Genomic DNA, 21,596 nt, shown 5'->3' with positions numbered 1-21,596 from the left:
AAACGAATCCGGGCAGTAAGTACGGAAGAAGGCACATCTGTTGCAAGTCCAACTGGCTTGTTTAAGGAAGGGCTTCACAGGGAGGTTCCACTTTGTTTTTTGGGGGGAGGGTGGGCACTGGGGATTGAACCCAGGACCTGGAGCATGCTAAGCACACCATCTACCACTGAGCCATACCCTCCCCCCTTGAACACACTCCTTTCCTGCCCTCTGGTCACCCTAAACCCCTACCTCACCCTCCTCTGCCTTTCTAATCCACAGACCCCCTTCACCTTCCTCAAGTTTCAGGAAGTTCCTGTACTTAGTAGCACCTGACTGTGTCAGTAGACTCTCGGACTAAATGTCATTCACACAGAGAGACGGCATTTTCGTCTTAAAGAGTAACAAGTTCATTCACAGGAGCATCTAGTTGGCGGAATGAAGGTGGGGGGTGGGGTAGTTTTAGGAACAGCTTCCCACACATCATTACTTACTTTGCTAAGGAATCCTGAGGTCAGTTTCACGGTTCCCAAACCATGATTTTTCAGCCCTGTCCTTTCTTCATGTTGGCAGACAAGTGGAGTAAAACCTGCCTTAGGGCGGACAAGCAAAGCACTGACCCACCCGGCCGCGGGGACGCCCCACGGTGTACCCCGAAGGTCCGCGCGGTCACATGACAGGCGCGAGGCCCTCATGGGTGAAGGGTCAGCGCATCGGGGCTGGACCAGCCGTGTGCCGGGGGAGATGCACGCCCTGCGTTCTGCGCTGTGTACTCTATCCCGGCCGGCAGGAGGAGGGGTGCCCTCAGCCCCCCAGGAACATCTTGGACAGCCCCTCCAACTACCTTTTCTTCTCTGGTGGCCCCGGCTCCATCTCCGGCCTGGCTGTCCCGGGGCTGCAGCTCCAGCACCGTGCGAAAGAGCTTCTCCGACGTCTGGGTCAGGAAGCCGACCTCTGCGTTTGGGTGTAGGCCATAGAGATATGGCGACTCCGGGGGCAGCTGCTCATCGATGTACTGAAAGTCAAGGACACGCTCCTTGACAAATCAGCCGGAAGGAGCGCCCGTCTCCCCCCTGGCTGGTCCTCTGCAGGGGCTCAGAGCGGGCGTCGGCACCAGGGCCCCTTGCGCCCTGCAGGTGGACTCGGCTCCCCAGGGCTGGACCACATCAGCGCGCGCTCAGCCCATCAGTGCATATCTCACAATGTCCATTTTTGTATCCCAGATCCGTTTTCCACAAGTTCCACATTCGAGAGACCATTTTTTTTCTGGAAACTTAGCTGACTTTATATCCATCTCCAATTGCACCTCCTCTCCGAGCTCCCTGAAGTACACCCGCCCCTCCACACGGAGGGGGACTTCTAAGAGTACGTCAGAAATACTTATCCTGCCTGGAAATTTCACCCAGCCCTCCCCGCTTAAGTCGCTTTTCTCTCCCCTCTGTTTCTCTAAGTCAGGGATGATAAACCCGAACGCGAACACAGGAGCACGTATGCAGAATAAATGTGCGAATCCCGCTGTAGGATGAGGTGAGCTTTGCTTCGAGTTCCTTTACCTGACAGAAAGCATTTGAATTAAAAAAAAAATAAAGTAAAACAGTGTGGCACAGAAATAACACATCTCTGTGGTCAGTTACAGGGGGCTGCCTCTGCCATCCCTAAAAAACCCTGCCCACTGTCTAAGGTTCACTTCCTTCTCCGAATGTTCACTGAGTCCTCTGTTACCATTCTCTCCATTACAGCGAGAAAACATCCCACAATTTTAGCTCCTAATTTGACTCTGATGATTTCCTGGTGTTAGTAACATCTGGTCTAAGTCAAAGATGCATCCTTCCTTAAAGGCAAATTTGGTGTTTATTTTTGCATTTCTTCCAGTGCGCAGAACACTCCTGGACTCTTGGCAGGGGCCCTATACGCGGCTACTGACTCACGGGTTACAGAGAGGTGTGAAGGAAAGGGAAAGCTACCTCAGTTGTTTGGACGTTGGTAAACCATGTTACTGTCACCCGGCACCCGCTCCAGCCTCTTGTCAAACTGCTCCACAGACAGTAGGGGGCGCTCTTGCACAATTTTCCTGGCCAAAGCTCCAAAGTGTTTATTTTAAAAATTCTTTTTGTTTCAAGAGTCTTATTTTTAATTTCTTCTCATAGGCCGTTTTTCTGGATCGAATGACTTTTATGACTTACCTTCTTAAATTTTAGAAATTAAAAAAATTTTAAAGCTTGTAGTTAATGTTCCTATGACCAGTACTCCCCTTAAGTTTGGTATTCCAAGAGTTCTATTCAAGGCATGTTCAAAAGTCAAGCAACAAAAAAGCTTTCTTTTTAAACTGCCTCTTAATACATTTTCATGTCAGGCTAAATAGGCATAGCTGAAGTAATAAATGAAAACCCAAAGTGGTAGTATGAAAAAGCTCCCTAAGAGTGTTTGCTTGGCACGTGTACATGCATCTGTGTTCACAGCAACCAAGAGAGAATAGGAAGGACGAGCGACCCGTCCCCAAGGCCACGAACCTCTGGAGATATTTAGATTCACCGATACACACTTTACCAAAAGTTGGCTAAGTTCTTACCTGAAGTTTTGCTCCTAATGGTTTTATCAATATCCTGAATGAAAACAATCAAATAGATGCCCCAGACATTGTACAAAAGAGCGACAATTGAATTATTGAACTGAACATCAAGAATAAACAGATCTCAAAAGTTCAATTTTATCATTAATTTGAGGCTAGAAATCCTATAGCTCTCAAATTGAACAGGCTGAGAGCCACACTCGATGTGAGCTCGACTCTTTAAGCTGCTCTTCCCTGGCCCTGTGTGAGCATCTCCCGTCCTGTGGGGCAGCATGGAAGGAAGACCCAGGTCCCGCATGATGAGGGAAGCGCGGAGCCCTACCTGATGGTAACCACTGTAGTCCATGTTGCCTGGCAGTGGGAACCCTGGGGCCAGAGACAGCTCTCCTCCCAGCATTTCTGGTTTAATGAATTCCTCCAAGTAGGCTCTGCAGAGCCTCCTGTCCCAGTCGTCAGTGATGTGGCCTCCGTACATGATCTCTCCAAACAGGTAGCGCAAGTCATCATAGGGCACCTGAAGAGACGGGGAAGGAGAGGTCTCCACACCGGCCCCAGAGCCAGCCCGACGTGCAGGCAGAGCGGACGCCGCGGGATGGGATGGTTCCTGAGATGAGGAGCAAGGCCTTATTCACCTGCGTGCCCCTGGGCCCCAGCAGGGTCAGGCCCGTGTGGGAGCTCAAGAGCTGCTTGAGGAATTACGTCTAAGAGCCAGAAGAGGTAAGGCACCAAGGCTCTCGCACACAAGCCTTCCCTCTTTCATGGTCACTAACTGTGGCGATGAAGTCAGGCTCGACCTGCGAGTCCTTTAAATCCGCCAGTGTCAAATGGAGGGCAGCGGGAACGGGGTACTTTTCTAATTCCTTGCCGTTAATTAGCATATTAATTAATAGTCTCTTTGGAAAGTTCAAAATGAATGAAATACAGTACACAAGCTTATGGGTGTTGAAGTGAGGGAGGGAAGCCACCGGGACAAGGCCATGTGGACGCGCAGCAGGTGAAGGGACGATGTGTTGCATGTGGGCTCCCTGGGACCCTGGAGCTGGAGGCAGAGGCATCACTCCTGGTCGGTTCATTTTTCCCAAAAGGAAGAGAGAGTGGCCTTGTAGATGCTGTGTTTGGTCCACGAACCGGAAAAGCTTAATGGTGTGAACATTCCCTTAAATGGAGGAGCACGGATTGTTAGTGTAAGGGTTATTTTTGTTTTGTTTTGTTTTTTAATGGAGAGAAAAGAGAATAATGGAGGCCAGGTGCAGCAGGAATTTGGTTTCTTTAACTTTGGCAAGACCATACTGATGTGAGGAGCCACATACACCACCAGAAGGTGTGGATCCTTGCAGAATTAAACCGGGAACCTGTACCAGTGAGTGTGGGTCTCCTCCTGCCAGCACAGCCCCCTGCAATGGTGGGAGCGCGCAGGGTGGCTGGGGGGCCTTAGGAGGACGCCACTTGGAACAGCTCACATGGGACTGAGTCACTAGTTTGGTGTCCTGAGCTTCCCTGGCCCTCCCCTCACCGCGGTACTCACTTCTCAGCCTCACGCTGGTCCTGGGGTTGGCCACCAGGCTAAATTTGTGCTTCCTCTCTCCATCTGGGGAGGGTGGAGACCTTCCCCAGTGAACTGCCCCTTTCTCCCTGTGCTGACGCCGCGTCATCCCCCTCAGAGGTGCCCCCTTGACCTGCTGGACACTTTACCTTCGCGTTGGCCTCCAGGAGGTTGTAGAGCACGTTCACGGAGATGGTGAGGTCCCCAGTGCTGAAGGGGTAGGAACGATTCCACCCCTGGGGCCCAAACTTTCGTCTTTCTGCCACCACAGCGTGAAAGTAACAAAGCACAAAGAGGATGCTCTTAAACTCCGTCTCCCGGGAACACATCTCCAGGGTGTCCTGAAAGGAAGTGTCGCCTCGATGTTAGCACAGAGCTGCTGTGACGCAGGGCAGGCCAGGGCGCGGGTTAGGATGGCGCGGTTGCTTTGTCCTGGTGGGGTCTGAGCTCCAGCTGCACTGGGGGGTTGTGTTGTGGGTAGGCATGGAGTCAGGTCTGAGGGGACCTTACAGAGAGGCTGGGGGTTGTTGGCATCAGAGCCGAGGTTTAGATTCAGCTTATAAAGGGGTTTGGTCTTAAAGTTTGCACATATGGACGTGCTAATTAGGCTCCTGAGCACAGCTAATGGGAAGCAGGGGAGTGGGCCCCGGGAGTGGTGTGTTGGTCATGTTAACGTCACTCTGCGTGGGGTGTGGGTGGGGTTCCCACCGCACGGGCTCTGACTTCTCTCCTTCCCGCCGTGTTTTTCCTGCCCATCGCTCAAACCTTGTAGCTGTAATCACTGCCCGTGTGATGGAAGACTCCCACTCATCTGCGGGGGAGCTGTGAAAAGCAGGGGGAAGGCGGGGATCAGAGAGACGCTGAGCCCTTCGCATCCTAAGTGCCCACTGACCCTGAGCAGGGTGATCGGACACGTGGCTGCAGAAGCAAGAGCTTCGAGGGGTCCAGGCTGCAGCGCATAAGGTGGGGGAAACGGCGTGGCTCGTGAAGAGAGGACATAGCTGGACCGGGTTTAGTCCTGCTTTTCTTCCAAGAAGTGGTCCTTAGACTTGGCTTATGTGGGGAGGAGGAGCAGAGGAGACAGGAGAGACTAAGCTTCTGGTAGGTCTGATTTTTCCATGGAGAACCCATGACAGTCTCTCTGTCTGGATATGTGGGGGTCACTCTGGGGCCTTGGTTGGGTATCATGTTTGCCAGGAAGGTATGGATGTGAAAGGTCAGAGGTGGTACAGAGGACAAAGTCACTGCCTTGTGCAAGCAAGAACTTCATAACTGCTATCTGGACAGAGCTGCTCTCTGCAGGCATTTTTACCTACGACACATTTGAAAAAAAATAGAGTCCAGCTGAAAAGTGCCTTTAAGCACAAAGACAAGAAGTCACACTTGCTGAAACTGGTTGACAGTGGCACACGCAAATGAACGTCAGAATGAAGTAATCGATCAGGGCAGCAGGGACAGCAAGAGCTCAGTTCTGCCGTTTGCCCCTTCTGCGGGTAAGACGGGGCTCTGAAGGAACAGCGGGAACCACAGGGGTATTCACCAGAGCACTTGTGGAAGCGGATGGAACAGTTCAAACTCTTGTGAACACTGAACCTACTCATAAATCTATCCCTCTTTTCCACAGTGAGTTACTGAAGACGGCTACATGGGGCCAAACAGCACCTGCGGAAGGGACAGCAGCCCTTGGGCTACATTCCGCAAGGGCCTGATAACCGAAACTGCACATCGGGCTTGCAGGGGGATGAGCCCAAGGACGGGGGCCCATGGGGAGACTCAGAAAATGGAGCCAAGAATGGCTACAGATGATAATTATCCTACTGGGCTTAATTTTATAGTATCAATTATTAGGAGATAGAACGTGTGAAGAGTCTGCTGCCCCCTCCCTGGCTCTGCCCAAGACCCTCAAGGCAGAAGAGCTGGGGATGCTCTGCGCCTGTATCCTTCAATACAGCTAGCTAACTGCATCCTGATGTCTTCCCCCTCTCCAGCTTTTAATTTAAAACAATGTTGGTAAAACACACATATCATTAAAGTTTCTATCTTGACTACTCCCTAAGCGCACAGGGCAGTGGCATCTCACGCACATACATGGCTGTGCTACCAGTGTTTTTTCATTCTTGTTTCTGGGGAGCAGCAGTTGAAAAGATTCTTCAACTGAATTGTACTGAGATACAATTCACACACCACGCATTTTACTTCGTTGATGTGTACACCCCCATGGTTTTAGCGTATTGGCAGAGTTGTGTGACCGTCACCACAATCTAATTTTAGACTGTTTCCTCACCCCTAAAAGAAACCACATCACAGTCATGCTCCCCACTCCCCCACTTTCCCAGCCTTGGGCACCCTCTGATCTACTTTCTGTCTCTGCAGATCTGCCTAGTCTGGACATCTCACATAGATGGAGTCCTGCAATACGAGAACGTCTGTGTCTGGCTGCTTTCACTTGGCAGTGTTTTCAAGGCTTACCCATGTTACAGCACATATCGGTGCTTTGTTTTTATTGCCAAATACCGTCCCAGTGAGTGGATATGCGGTATTTTGTTTATCCATCCATCAGTTGAGATATGGTCCCAATGCCTTTTCAGGGCAAAAATGTCTTTGCCTGGAACCAGCTACAACCTCCTCTAAAGAAGTCTGTAGATTTCAAAGTTAAGAAAGTGTATCTTCCCTACATGGAATATAAAATCTAGAACATTTAGAAGTTTTGACCTCTGGTACAGAGTACCTAGAAGTCAAGACCTATTTAGAAAAAAGTAAAAAAGGAAGAAAAGGAGATGCCCTGGACAAGAAAGCACCTTGCCTTCTGCGGCATGTTGCAGTGGGTAGGTATTCTGTAACAAAAGTGGCAAGCCAAAATATGCTGAATCTGCAGGTAGTGTTCCCCCAGTCTCTGTTCCAGATGATGTGGGGCCTTGGAGTTGGGTTGGGAAGGTGAGGGAAAAGGAGGAGACTGGAGAAGTTTCGCTTCTTGAATCTTGTGGAAACTTCCCTCTGGGCTGGGCTGCTTGACTTCTTTGCTACAAGGGTTTCAAGCACTGGGTGAAACCTTCTGAGACTCTGCTGCCAAGCAGTCTTCATCTCATTTTAAGTTAAACCAGGCCCCAGAGGGCTGCTGGTCCTGGTGGTGTATGTTGGGTTAGCTGGATCGGCTGTCCTGCTGGACGGCCCGTCTCAGGTTACCTAGATGAGCCGCCTGGGACTTGAGAGTTTTCGCTTGGGTTCCGTGAAGCCAGAGACCCACTGGTGTTATGGCATGGTGATGTCAAAGAGGACAGACCCCAGAGCCCTGCCCTTCGACTCCACCAAGGCCCAGTGTGGCAGATGGACTTTAGCTGGCTCCTGTGGCCCCTGCCCTCCTGGTATTCACACCTTTGTATATTCTCTTTCCCAGGAAGATGCAACTCCCCAAAGAACAAGAAAGGATACCTTCTTGAGAAGATGCAAGAGGCCTGAGCTGCAGGCTTGGCAGGTGTTACTTATCTATGGAGTTGGAGACCCAGGGGCCTGGCCTTGGCTTTAAATAAATACTCTACAACGCGAGTCCTGGAATTCCCAGTAACAGAGGTTCCAGTCATGTACTAGCCTACATTTGAACCTTGCACCTTGATCTTCGGAGTCTCACAGTGTTCTCAAAACTGACTGTGTGCTAGAATCCCCTGGAGGGCTTGTTAGAACCCAGATCCCTGGGTCCAGGGTGGGGCCTGAGGCTCTGCATTTCTAACAAGTTCCCAGTCGCTGCTGCTGCGGGTCTGGGGGCCACACTCTGAGAGTCTAACGCACCCCAAGTCCAGATCCCCACGCTCTGATCCCTGGGTTATCTGAACCCCTGGTACTCATGATGCATGCAGATGTCAGCTGCTGCCATCTAGACAAGAACACCCTCCCCCTGCTGGAGAATGGTACGTTTACCCAGTACGTGTGTGGCTAGGATACCGCATCAGTTAGGCTTGCAGCAATATGTCCTTCTCCATCCTGGAATGTTTAGTTAGCACGCAGACGTGCAGAAAGTTCTCTTACCAAACAAAGACCCTAAGCATGGCCCCCCTCGGTGAATCTGGGAACTGAGAGCTGCCCTCAGTGGGCACTGGGTGGAGGTCACTTGCAAAGGGAACACATTTCGCCCGCATCGGTCACTGCTCCACAGCCCTGTCGGCCGCACCCCCACCCCAGCTGCACGCTCCTCTTCCCGGGGGTGAATCAGCTCTTTGTGGGACGGGGTCCCCTCCTGCCCTCCCTCCCAGGGCCACACCTGAGCGAAGTTGTCCAGCGCCTTGTGCAGGCTGGCGTGCAGGCCGGCAGGAGGCTCGCTGGTGATCTTGATGGAGCGCTCCAGGATGCCCTGGGGGATGAGGTGGCCCTCGGGGGACGGGGCGGGCTCCGCGCTGATGAAGACCCTGAAGTCCGGGTGGCTGCCCTCACTGTGCTCCTCCAGCTTCTTCTCCAGGCTGCTGAGCCACTTGGCCACCAGGTGGATGTTCTGGTGGGAAGGAAGGACCACTCACCCCCAGGCAGGCATTGCTTAAACAGTTATCAGGAAGGGAGCCTGAGGTGGGACCTGGCCTCAGCTCCAAGCAAATCACATCCCAGCACGAATCTTGGGACTCCAAGTGATGGGGGCTCCTCAGACCCTGCCACTGACTTCTATGCCCTGATATCCTGTCTGTCTAGCAGAATGCTCTCAAGCCTGACCCAGCACAGGAATCCCCTAGAAGCTCGTTGAGACAAAGATTCTCGGGCCCCACTCCAGAGTGGCTGATTCAGCAGGTCTGGGGTGGGGCCTGAGAATCTGCATTTCCAAGGAGCTGTCAGGAGATGCTGCTGCCGCTGGTCTGGAGGCCACGCTCTAAGTGTCTAACCATGGTTGCATTCCAAGTCCAGAGCCCCATATCAACAGCTTGATGTTTTAAACCTTTAATACTCAAAAGTGGGGCCCACGGACCAGTGCTGTTGGCATTACCTGGACGCTGGTTAGAAACGCAGACTCAGACTTCCTGATTCAGTGCATTCCAATGAGATCCTCCAGTGATTCGTGTGCGCGTTCAGATTTGAAAAGCACTGATTTACACTCCTAGCTGGCTCTCCTCCCTCTCCCCGTCTCCAAACCATTCTGCTAGTTGTTGCCAAACTTATCTCCCTAAAACACACTGAGACACTGCTGCCCCCGCACAGGGAAGGCCCCTTCTCCAAGCCCACGCTGCACATCTGGGCTTTGAGGCCTCCTCCCCCGACGTGATTCCTGTCTGTCTGTCTAGCTAAAACTACATTTATTTCTTAGCGCTGCCTTGTAGAATGCACCGTTCCCTTTAGTAAGGACAGTCACTTTGCTTCACCGCAGTATGTTTCATTATGATGGGCAGATAAAAGCGCCTCGATAGAGATTTGAGGGAGCCTGCCTGCGGAGCCTTAATGCACAGAGCACAGAGCCTGGGCCCCAGCAGTCTGGGCTCTGAGTGCTACTTCCTCTTCTGTGAAAAGAGAAATAACAATAATACTTGCCACGCTTATTTCATAGGGAAATAACCAAAGGTGGCAGGCTTGAAAGGGCTCTGAAGACTGGGAATTGCTATGCAAGGGTTAGTAGTGGCTGCTGAAATGAAAATTTATTAAATGACAGGATTCACCTATAATCGCTCTGATGGAGCAGAGTTCGGTGGGTGCCCGGGGCCAGGCAGCACTGCCACCCACCGGCCAGTGACTCTACTGCTGCTCCAGGAATCCCGACCTCTGAGTTCACTCTTGGAGACTCTCAGAAGCCACGTGGGGAGGAGATGTGGGGGAGCTGGCAGGTGCTCGGGGAGGAAACACTCTCTGTTCACTGCCTGGGCGGCTGGGTGCCCAGACATGGGTCTCTATGGCATGTGGGAGGGGCTGGGAACCCCCACTGTCACTACCTTTTCTCCTTTGAGTCCCATTGTTCCTGGAAAAGGAGTCCCAGGGAACAGTGGATCCCTCTGCTGCTGGCTCCAAATAAATAATGGGGCGATTAAGGATGAAGACCTGACAGTGAGAAGTGGTGCCATGAGCAGTCTGGTGACGGAGCGGGTGCTTGGTGATCAAAGCCAGAGGGGAGGGCAGGGCCTGGCTTTTTTAGTCACCCTTTCCCTTCACTGACTTCCTCACTGATTCCTTCGGCCCACAGGCTTCTGCTGAGTGTCCACTGTGCCCACGGTAGTGCACAGGGTGCCAAAAGGTAAATAAGGAGTGTCTCCTCCCCTAAGAAAATGTGAAGGACACAGCAGATAATAAATCCTTTCTGCACAGCCACGGATGCTCGCATAGTGGTGGTTGTAAGGTGTCATAGGAGCAGGGAGGAGCCGGCCACTCGCTCTGCCACAGCCCAGCATCTGTGTGAGATGCATGGGGCAGGCCTCAACGTCCTCTAAGTGTTTAGTGAAACTCAGCAGGGGGTGTTCCAGACTCCAGACACCAGCGCGAACTCTCGAGGAAAGGGCCAGCTTCCAGCCACACGTGCGATGTTCTAGGCATGCGTGTCATGAAGAACATGTAATATGAAAGGGAGAGCAGAGGAAAGGTCCACGGAAGGCGTGGGAGGAGATCAGGGGCCTGGAAAATCCGGCCACATGGCCTTCAGCCGAATGCCGACTTCCCAAGTGCGCGTCACAGTGGGGGCGGGCTTCCCCGTAAGCAGAGCTGGTTAGAGCGGAGAGCGGGCAGGAGCAGCAGAGGGTCGGGGGGAAGGAGAGTCACCCGGGGCAGGGAGGGGAGCAGAACAGAGCGGGAGAAGCAGAGAGAGAGGACCAGGAAGTCTGGGGACGCAGGCGTGGAAAGACAGGTGGCTGAGCAGGGAAGAGGGCAGAGAAGCCCAGAGATTTGTGGATGTCCAGACAGGCATGGGGTCAAGAAGGACCCCCAGCAGGGTAGAGGGGGCCGTACCTGCAGGACAACCCAGTGGCCTCTCTTGGCAGCGAGGTCCAGCGTGGCCTCGGCCACCACTTCCTGTCCTTGCCCCAGAGACACGTTGTGGAAGTTTCGGTTGTTGGAGGTGTATCCGAGTTTTTTACCTACAATGAGCACGGAGTTGTCATTGTTGCCTCCCATGTGGGATGGCCTGTGTTGTTTCGTGTCCACAAGGAAACGCCCGCCTCCACATCCCTCCCCCATCTCAGGCTGCCCGAACCCGTGCCCCCCCGCCCCCGACCTCATGCAATCACCCTTTTCCTTCCCGAGGCGGGGCCTGCTGCATCTTCCCACTTTCTGTTTCCCAACAGAAGGGAGCACCTGTCTAGACACAATCGCTTCCCCCTCCCTCCTCACTTAATCCTCAAAAGAGGGCAGGCGTGCCGATGCTCTTCTGTGAGGCTCACACCGAACGCCAGGCACGGGTGCCCGGTGCTCGAGAGTGCAGAGACTCAGAGTAGCAAGCATGTGGGGGCGGCTGGGGCTAACTTACTTTGTCCCCTGAATACATATTTTCCCTGGAACTTACTGGGAGGTGTGGCCAATAGGGTCAGGATTCAGGTAGTTCTGGCTTCCTGTCTGTTGCGCCGTGTTAACCTCCCCTGCTCCCCTATTATTCCCACCACATAGACATTTACTCTTGCCATTTTGCAGGAATTAGAGAGGAGAGAGGCAAGAGGAAGACAAGAGGGGCTTGCCTGAGGAGGTGTGAAAGTTCTGTATCTCAGTATCGGTTGCTGGTGTTGGGAGGGAGGAAGGGACGGGCTACACGAATGCATAAATATCACAGCCGTGTCCCTGGAGCAAGGCCAAGGCTCGAGAGTTGCTCTGCAAGCCCAGGAAAAACTTTACACAAAGAAATAACCTCAATACAGGGACAGGGCTGCCTGGACATCAGCTATTAGCTCGATCCAATAAAGCTCAGCGAGACTATATAATATTCTTTAGACAAAAGGATCATAAAAACGTGTAAATAACATGAAGGAATCATTGAGCAATTTTTCTAGGATGGTGAGGGACACAAAAGAAAAGAGGAGAAATTGAAAAAAAAAAGAAAAAGTCTGTACTTAAAAGATTTAGTTTCAAGGGAACTAAAACTGCAGATGCAATTTGATGCTTGCTCAGGGAAACTGAAAGAAAACTGTCATACTGGGTGTGTCTTTAAAATACTGAAGAAAAGTACAGTGTCTTCTTTAGCCGTGTGAGACAAAACCAGACGATGCCTTTTTGAAGTGAGGAATAGTTGATACAGAGTCAACGCAGAGGAACCCAAGAAATGCCCTTATTAAACGCCATAAATCCAGCTGGCAAGAGGTCTGACATCAGCTTTAGAGCCAAGAATATAACAACTCATTCCGGAGAAAACACCAGGATGAGGCTGCTGGGACTATTAGACAGCCTTGGTGACTTTTCTGCTCACAGAAGAGCCTATTTCTTTTCTGTATTCGCAAACGTAAGATATAAGAAAAGAGGGGTTTAAGTGAAGTTCAGCGTGAATGCTACGCACTGTGGCTGCCAACCCCCCCCCACCGCCCCCGCCGCTGCCTTGAACGCAGCTTTCCTGATCTTCCTTCCAGCTCTCCTTGTGGCTGTGTGGCTTGGAGCCGTGCCCCACTCTGAACCTCTTTTAGCATCTTGGCAGCTGGACTTCCTCCAACTCCAGTCTCTTTGATGATCTGTGGTCCTCTCCCTAGTTCCACACCCCCCGGGGCTGGGAGGAAGGGGAACATTTTTCTAGACTTCTCTTACTACTTGCCGGCTCTTTCTTCTCCACTCTGTATAATGCCATTGGCTGTATTATCTACCAACTTCTACGGTTTCTGCCTTCTACCAACTTCCCAGCGAGACTCACTTTCATTAGGGGCTTTGGAACTTGGTTTAAAATCTTCTGTGTTTTCTGTTTCATCATTATCTTGGTAAACTTTAATGTCACTCTGGATGACTCAGCCAACATCCAGCCTCACGCTTCCTCATTTTCAGAGAACTTAACTCCATTCCGTGTCTGCTGCTCATTGCCAGCGGCTGCACAGAGGCCTTTATTATCACTGAGAACTACCCCACGTCTGACGCGTTGTTCTTCCACACTTACTCACAACGATCACTTCTTACTGCCAAGACTGTTCGCTCTCTTACCCGCTCCTCACATATTATTTCTACCTCAGCAAACTGTCCAGTCCATTGGCTCCTCTGTGTTTTCTCATCTTCATCTTTACCTCCCTCTTATTTGAATATGGACCCGATAATCCTTAATTTGAGCCATGATCTTCTAAAATGTTTCTCTCCATTATCCATCCTACTTCTGTGTCACCTAGCTTCTGTAAAACCTCAACCCTGGACAAATCTAAGCACTAGTAACATAGGGAAATAATGTACTTGGTGACTTGGGGCCAGAACAAGTTGATGATTCTCCATCACATGGGACTGTTTGGTGATCTTTCCACGTGTCCAGAGGTTGGCTACACTGACCACTCCCCACTCCCTTTAAACTTACGAATGGGCCCCACCCTGCGCACTCCCAGCACTTTGCTTCACTCTCCACTGCTCCCCCCATCCGAGAAAATGCAGGCCACCTGGGAGGACGGCTCCAGCCGACCGCCACGTGCTCTGCGTGTGCGCACATCACTGTTACAGTTCTGTTCCCGCACAGCCCGTCTCAGTGGAGGAGGTGTCCTCCTTGCTCCCTGGCACACGAGCAGGTGAGTCTCTCTTCGCACAGAGACAACACTCTGCCAATCTGTTCAACACTGAAGGAAAACAGAGTGGGGTCAGGAGCAAGGAAAAAGAGACTCTAAGCAAAGTGTTGATAATCTGCCGGCAAAGACACTAAGGTGAAGACTGTTTCTCTGAACACACCTGGCAGCAGGCTGACAAAAATCTAAATGAGCTCAATGGTCTGACCAGCACGTTGGAAAGAGAAAAAGGAGGCAAGAAAGGCAGAGGTGGTAGATAAATGGAAATAATGGAATTCATTGTGTCACAGCCAGGTAATTGGACAAAGGAGGATGGAGACCAAGCAAGATCATGCTAGAGTCAAGTAAAAGAAGAACCAGAGAAGATGCCTCATAAGGGCAGGAAGGGGAGGTCCTCTGTGGGGAGGGCCAAAGACGATGCCATGCTTTGAAAGGATGTGACAAAAGGATGGAAAGGAAGGACCAAACCGAGCTGCCTCAAAGAACAGACGAGCCATCATCATTATTGTAATGCTGTACAGTGCTACTGTACATTTAATGTTTCAAAGCCTTTTCACATCTGATACTTTTTTTTAATCCTCATAGTAACCCTAGGAGGAAGGTCTTGCGGGTGACTGGAAACAATGGGTGATCGCTTTTAGATGAAGCAAAAGCAAAAATAAATGTGCAAATATGGAAGTGTGACTCATTTGGGAAGAAGGTGATGAGGAGAGAGGAGGGTAAATTAAAGCAGTGGTAGAGGATTAGCCTGAGATCGCAAGAAGGAATGCAATGGGGGTGGGTGGGGGTAGGTTCAGGTTAAATCAGAGCCCAAGAAAAGTGCATGGAATTTCCTCTTCCTCTTCCTTCCAAATTGTGGAGGAAGGAAAATCCTGGAGGAGACTAAGAGGCACAAAAGTGCCAGAAAAGCACAGATGCTTAACCAAGGGCTAAAGGATGAGCTTCAGAAGCTCAGAGAACCCCCAAAATCATATGCGGGTTCACGCGTTTCGGGAGAAGGGGTGGCGTGAGGATGCGGGAACAGATTCTCCCATCTGACCCTCAGGGTGTTAAAATCCTGCGCGGTATGAAGAGCTGCCGTGACGGAACAAAGGGACAGAGAAATGAAGGCGCTAAGAGCATAAACCACACACTCAAAGATGGGAAAGGATGCCAAGCACTGGAAGAGTCTACGTGGAGCAGAACAGTGAACTGTCTGTGCACAGACTCTGCCCAAGCACAGAGACAGTAAGTTTCCTTAATAAGCGGGGGATGGGGGAAATCGGGGAAAGTGTTTGAGGCAATCATGTGGATTCCAAACTTGAGAACAGGAGTCCATCAGGAAAAATGATTAGATCCAAGATATGGAAAACATGATGTCACCACAGTGTATGTCCTAAACAGGTGCCTGAGAAAGTGACTCGAACCATCAAGGAGGCAGGGAGGGAGGGAGCGAGCGAGAAAGTAACCTCTAGCTGATGAACAGCAGGCTCGCCTCTGGTAAGGAAATGCACGTTAAGATCAAGCCAAGAGCAGGGTTAGGATAATGCATTCAGAGACAAATAACCAATATGGTTCAGGGACAGGTCAGCTCGCCTGGAAGGACAAGAAAGCTTCAAACCACATGATGGAATAGTTGGAGGTCAACTGGCAGAGAACAGCAGGAAATTGCCCATAAACAGGGCATATAAAAGCTTCCAAAAGGGAAAATATCGGATAAAAATAAGGAGACTAGAGTTGTCAATATGAAAGGAATAAAACCTCCAGGGGACGAAGGGATACTGAACTCTATAAAAGGGTGAAATTTGGGAATAATTTAGCGATGATAACAGTTCTTATGTTATTCATTCGTTTGTTAATTCATTCAACCGATATTTACTGAGCACCTCTCTGTGCTAGGTATGCCTTTAGACACTGGTAACAAAATGATGGACAAGATGACATGGTCCTGGACCTCAGGGATCTTAGTGACAAAAAGGGAAACGTAAGTTAAAACGATAAAAGAAGGATTTAATTAGAATTGTATTAAATGCTCTGAAGCAAATATGTGTATGCTCGGGAACCAAATGGTCTTGCAGGGGGAGAAGGTCAGGGAAGCGGACCTGTGCAGGATGAGCAGGCACTGGACTGGAGAACTGGGGAGAAGTGTTTCAGATAAAGGGAGCTGCTTGTGCAAATGCCCTGGGTCAGGAAGGCTCATGATGGAGGCTCTAAAAGAGCCATGTGGCAGGAGTAGAGTGAGTTTTGGGGAAGGTAAGATGCAAGGCTGAACAGAAAGGCCAGGCCACACAGGTCACAGAGACCATGCTGATAGTATTGTACCTTTGCCTTAAGAACAATGCGGAGCCACCAGAGAGACTTAAGCAGGAGAGTGATGCAGTCAGATTTGAGATTTGTAAGATGAGTTTGGCTGCAGAGAGGTCAAATACTGTAGGTAGGGGAGGACAGGGGTGAGTTAGGAGGCTACTGTGACAGTCCAAGTGAGAGAGTGTGGTGACTCGGGCGAGGCAGGCACGATGGAGACACAGACATTAGACCGATTTTAAACACACCAGGAGGCACAAGCAGCAGGACTGAGTGTGGTGGTGGAGGAGGAGGAGTCTAGGGTGACTGATCCCCAGGTTTCAGGCACGAGCAACTTGATCAGTGGTGGTCATGTTTACCAAAAATGACAGAGCAAAATTTCCAGGGATAAAGAGAGGTCTGACTCTTCCACTTGAAATGGCATGCTGAGTGCTGAGCAGGTGAATGAAAAAGACCCGCAGCTAACACAGCTCATGGAATTTCAGAACACAAGGTAGAGAGATGATCCTAAAGCTTCCAGGGAAGAAAAACAGGGCACCAACAAAGAAACAGGGGATGAAAAGCACCCTACTAGCATACGACCTCCTGTGAATGAAAGTGAATTCTAGAGCAGGGCTGAGCAGCGTGGACACATTCTGAGTAAAAATCATTCTGGACCTAGCAGAACTATCAAACTACTACATGGGCAAAACTGAAGTCTTTGTAGACAACCAAGGATTCAGAAATTTTATATCCCTTGATTTTTTTCTGATGACTCATGCTAGCAAAACTAGGGCGAAAATTGAAAAGACAAGACATAAGATACAAAGATAGTAGAACTAAATAAGAAGATAAAGAAAATAAGTACCTGAATAACAGTTTCCTGGGAGGCTAAAGTGCAATTTATCTTTTTTAGAACAAGATGTAGGTGGGCTTTAGGTTAAACATTTTCAAGAATAATAAAGTGGATTCCATTCATGTACGCAATGAGTAAGAAGTGTGAGACAGCAGTAATACTGGTAGAGTCGGCATGTATTTCTTCTCTTTAGAACAAGGAAAAGGCATATAGAAACTCCAGGAAAAACTAAAAGCTAACCAAGAAAATCATCTAAATGTGAATCAAACTACAATTTGATATGACCTTGAACCTCTATGCTGATAACATTCTTCTTTGAGAGACCCCTAGAGATTACTGGATCCAGAAAAAAGGGAATGTAATCCTACAACATTTACTTGCCTCTTCAGTGAATAATATATACATTATTTATGATATAAGTCATTTTCAAGTATTATAATTAACCCATAGACTAAACTAGACTAAAATTAATGATGATAACAGAGTAGAATATATATTCATCCCTGACTATGTAAAAATAAAAGCATAGCTGATGTAAGTTGGAATATGGACGCCTCAGCTTACACAGAGGGAAGTCAAGAGAAATTATCTAAAAATTCATGGAATAAAAAATTGCTTTACTAATAGTATTTAAGTGAACATAGTAAATAGAGGAACCAAACATTTTAATATAGACATAAAAATTTGGGAGGTATTTGCCAACAATTTAGATAATTTAGATGAAATAGACAAATTCCTAAAAAGAAATAAAATTACTAAAACTGACTCAGGAGAAATAGAAAATCTGAATAGATCTATAACACGTGAAGTGACTGAACTAGTAATTTAAAAAATTCCCACTAAGAAAAGCTCAGGCTCAGGTGGCTTCACCACTGAATTCCACCAAACATTCATGAAGAATTAATACCAATCTCTGACAAAATATTAAAAAAAATAGAAGAGGAAGGAATACTTCCCAACTCACTCTGATGTATAGATTACTAGACTTACCCTGATACCCAAATCCAATAAAGACATTACAAGGAGAGAAAACAACAGGTAAATATCCCTTAGGAATGTAGTTGTAAAAACCCTCAGCTGTGCATTGCCAAGTTGAATCCAGCAACATACAAAAAGGATTGTATACCACGGCCAAGTGGGATCCCAGGAGGGCAAGGTAGGCTTAACTTACAAAAATCAATTAATGTAATATACTATATTAACAGAATAAAGGACAAGATAATGTTATCATATCAATGGATGCAATAAAAGCACTTGACAAAATCCAACACCATTTCATGACAAAAGAAAAAAATTCAACAAACTGGGAAGAGAAGGCAACTTCCTCAATCTGATAAAGGGCATCTATAGAAAACCCACAGCTAACATCATACTTAACAGTGAATATGGAATGATTTTCCCCTAAGATCAGAAATAAGACAAGGATGTCTAAACTTGGCATTTGTAGTTAATATTATACTGGAAATTTTAGCCAAGGCAATTAGGCAAGAAAAAGAAAGAAAAGGGCATCCAGATTGGAAAGGAAGAAGTAAAACTATCTCTCTTCAGAGATGACATAATCTTGTATCTAGAAAATCCTAAGAAAATCACTAAAAATTATTAGAACCAATAAACAATTTCAGCAAGGTTGCAGGATAGATGATCAATATATAAAAGCACACAAAAATCACTAGCAGTGACTATTCCAAAAATGAAATCAAAGAAACAATTTTCTTTATAACAGAATCAAAAAAGAATAAAATACTTAGGAATAAATTTTTTTAAATGCAAGACTTGTACAAAAACTACAAAATACTGTTAAAAGAAATTAAAGAGTGCCTAAATAAACAGAAAGACATTCTGTGTTGATGGATCAGAAGACTTAATAATGTTAAGACAATTACACTCAGATTGATCAACATTATTCAATTTGATCCCTATTAAAATCCCAGTAATTTAAAAGAAAAAAACAGAAATTCTAAATCCTAAACTTAAATGGAAATGCAAGAGAGCCACACTAGTCCAAACAATCTTGAAAAAGAACAAATTTCATGGACTCACACTTCTTGATTTCATAAATTAATACAAAGCTACAGTAATCAAGACTGTTACCAACGTACAAATAGATGTGTAGCTCAATGGGATAGAATTAAGGGCCAGAAATAAACTCTTACATTTATGGTCAATTGATTTTCAACAGGGGGGCAGGGAAATTCAGTCAGAGAAGAATGCTCTTTTCAACAAATGATGCCAAAAACTGGATATGCACATGTGAAAGGATGAGGTTGGACCCGTTCTTGTACCGCACACAGAAATTAACCTAAAGTGGATCGTGGACTTAATGGAATAGCCAAACTATGAAACTCTTGGAAGAATGCATAGGAGAGTAAATTTTTGTGATCTTAGTTTGACAGTGGTTTTTTTTAGATACAATATCAAAGCACAAGTAACTAAAACAAAAAACAGTTGGACTTAAAAAATTTAAAAGCTTTGTACTTCAGAGGACACCATTAAAAAATTGAAAAGACAATGCTCAGCATGGAATAAAATATTTACAAATCTAGTATCTGATAAGGAGCTTGTATCCAGAATATATAAAAAAACACAACTGAACAATAAAACACGACTGAATGATAAAAAGATGACCCAATTTTTGAAAAATGGGCAAAGAATTTGAGTAGACATTTTTCTAAAGAAGACACACTGACAGCCAATAAGCTCATGAAAAGCTGTTAAAATCATTTCGGAAATATAAATTCAGACCACAACGAGCCCCTGCTTCCTACCAACTATGGCAGCCGTACAGCTGACCTTTGAAACACACAGGCTTGAACTGCACTTATATGAGGATTATTTTCAAAAAATATACAGTTGTCCTCCATATTCACGGGCTTTATAAGCATGGTTATGGAGGGCCGACTGTATTCACTGTACCACACCACTTTATATAAGGGACTTGGGCAACCACAGATTTTGGTATATGTGGGGGTTTGTGGAGCCAACCCCCTGCGGATACTGAGCAATGACTAGTTAAAAGCAGACAATAAAGGTGATGAGGATAGGGAGAAATAAGAACCCTCATACACTGTGAGTGGGAATGTAAAATGGTGCAGCTGTTTTCAAAAACTGGCAATTTCTCAGAAAGTTAAATATAGAGTTATCATGTAACCCAGAAATTTAATTTGTAGGTATATATTCAAGAGAATTGAAAACATGTCCATGTGAAAACTTGTACAGTGATGTTCAAAGCAGCATTATTCTCAATTGTCAGAGGAGATGAGCCCAAATATCCATCAAGTGATGAATGAATACATACAACGTGGGGTAGCCATACAATGAAATATTATCCAGCCATGAAAAGGAACGAAGTTTTGACATGTGCTACAACGTGGATGAACCTTGAACACATGCTAAGTGAAAGAAGTCAGCCACAAAAGACCACATGATTTCATTTATAGGAAATGTCCAGAATAGGCAAATCTTTAGAGACAGGAAGTAAACTGGTGGTGACTTGGGCTGAGGAGGTGATGGGATGGAATAGGGAGTGATTGCTAATAGATACAGCGTTATTTTTGGGGGAGACAAACTTTTTCTAAAATTAGATTGTGGTGATAGTTGCACAGCTGTGTGAAAATATTAACAAATTTTAATTGTATACTTTAAATGGGCAAATTGTATGGTATGTGAATTATATCTCAGCAAAGCTGTTAAAAATTTAGGAGAAAACAGAAAGTCCTGGTTGGCAGTAATGGGAGCTAAATTCTTATTTTTCTTATCAGGGAATAAATAGATACTGAAAACTGATAAATTCAGAAATCGTGATATAAAGTATTAGTAACAAATAGAGAAGTAACTATCAGAAGGAATAAATCCAGAAATGGGCAAAAGCACAGTGTCTGGGCAGGGGGACCGGGTATGGGAAGGGATGGCGCTTGGAACTGCTGCTTTTCATTTTAAATTAGTTATTATTGGTATTTAAAAAAATGCTATTTGAACTTTTTAAGAGATTGCAAAAACATACATTAAACTAGTTAATAAGATAATTCTCTTCCTTATACAGATCCTATTCTTTACAGCCACACACCAGGCATATGGTGCACATTCCTCTCACTGCATACAGAATAACAGACTGCTTGTGGTGGTGTATTACGTGGTCTGGATTCTTACCGATAAGGATCTGGCTCGATAAAAACTCATTGAGTCTTTTTTTTCACTTTATGATAAACAGATGAAGTAATTTTTTAAAAGGATTTTAAAAAATTGAAATAATTGATTAACAATGTTGTGTTAGTTTCTGATGTACAGCATAGTGATTCAGTTACACACGTACATATTCTTTTTCATTATAGGCTATTACAAGATATTGAATAGAGTTCCCTATGCTGTACAGTAGGACCTTGTTTTTTTATCTGTGTTATATAAAGTAGTGTGTATCTGCTAATCCCAAATTCCTCATTTGTCTTTCCCTTACTACTTTCCCTTTTGGTAACCATAAGTTTGTTTTCTATGTATGGGATTCTGTTTCTGTTTTGTAAATTTCATTTGTCTCATTTTTCTTCAGATTCCACATAGAAGTGATATCATATGGTATTTGTCTTTCTCTGTCTGACCTACTTAACTTAGTATGGTAATCTTGGTATGATAATCTCTAGGTCCATCCGTATTGCTGCAAATGGCATTCTTTCATTCTTTTTTATGGCTGAGTAGTGTTCCATTGCATATATCTATACCACATCTTCTTTATTAAGTCATCTGTGGATGGACATTTAGGTTGCTCCCGTGTCTTGGCCACTGTAA

At 46.9% G+C, this 21,596-nt stretch overlaps 1 protein-coding gene and 1 long non-coding RNA gene across 6 annotated transcripts in view; one reads left to right on the top strand and one right to left on the bottom strand.

Moving 5' to 3' along the window:
* The window catches only part of DNAH9 (dynein axonemal heavy chain 9), a 264,304-nt gene that overhangs the window by 10,533 nt on the left and 232,175 nt on the right, over positions 1-21,596 (bottom strand). For 4 of the 5 annotated variants that reach the window (XM_072940756.1, XM_072940754.1, XM_072940753.1 and 1 more), the window contains 5 exons: positions 10,989-11,116; positions 8,344-8,571; positions 4,241-4,432; positions 2,871-3,062; positions 824-994 (listed from right to left, as the gene is read on the bottom strand). In XM_072940756.1, the coding sequence (XP_072796857.1) occupies positions 824-994; positions 2,871-3,062; positions 4,241-4,432; positions 8,344-8,571; positions 10,989-11,116 (911 nt within the window). Of the gene's footprint in view, positions 1-823; positions 995-2,870; positions 3,063-4,240; positions 4,914-8,343; positions 8,572-10,988; positions 11,117-21,596 lie in introns of those variants that run through there. The other variant, XM_031674828.2, reaches the window with a different exon arrangement.
* LOC140686484 (uncharacterized) lies at positions 3,014-7,599 on the top strand. Its single transcript, XR_012060338.1, has 3 exons — positions 3,014-3,265; positions 4,864-6,916; positions 7,486-7,599. It is a non-coding gene; the product is annotated as an uncharacterized lncRNA (long non-coding RNA).

This window comes from Vicugna pacos, chromosome 16 (assembly GCF_048564905.1).
Source record: "Vicugna pacos chromosome 16, VicPac4, whole genome shotgun sequence".
In the NCBI taxonomy this organism is placed as follows: Eukaryota; Metazoa; Chordata; class Mammalia; order Artiodactyla; family Camelidae; genus Vicugna; species Vicugna pacos.
This window is presented reverse-complemented; position numbering and strand designations above follow the sequence as displayed.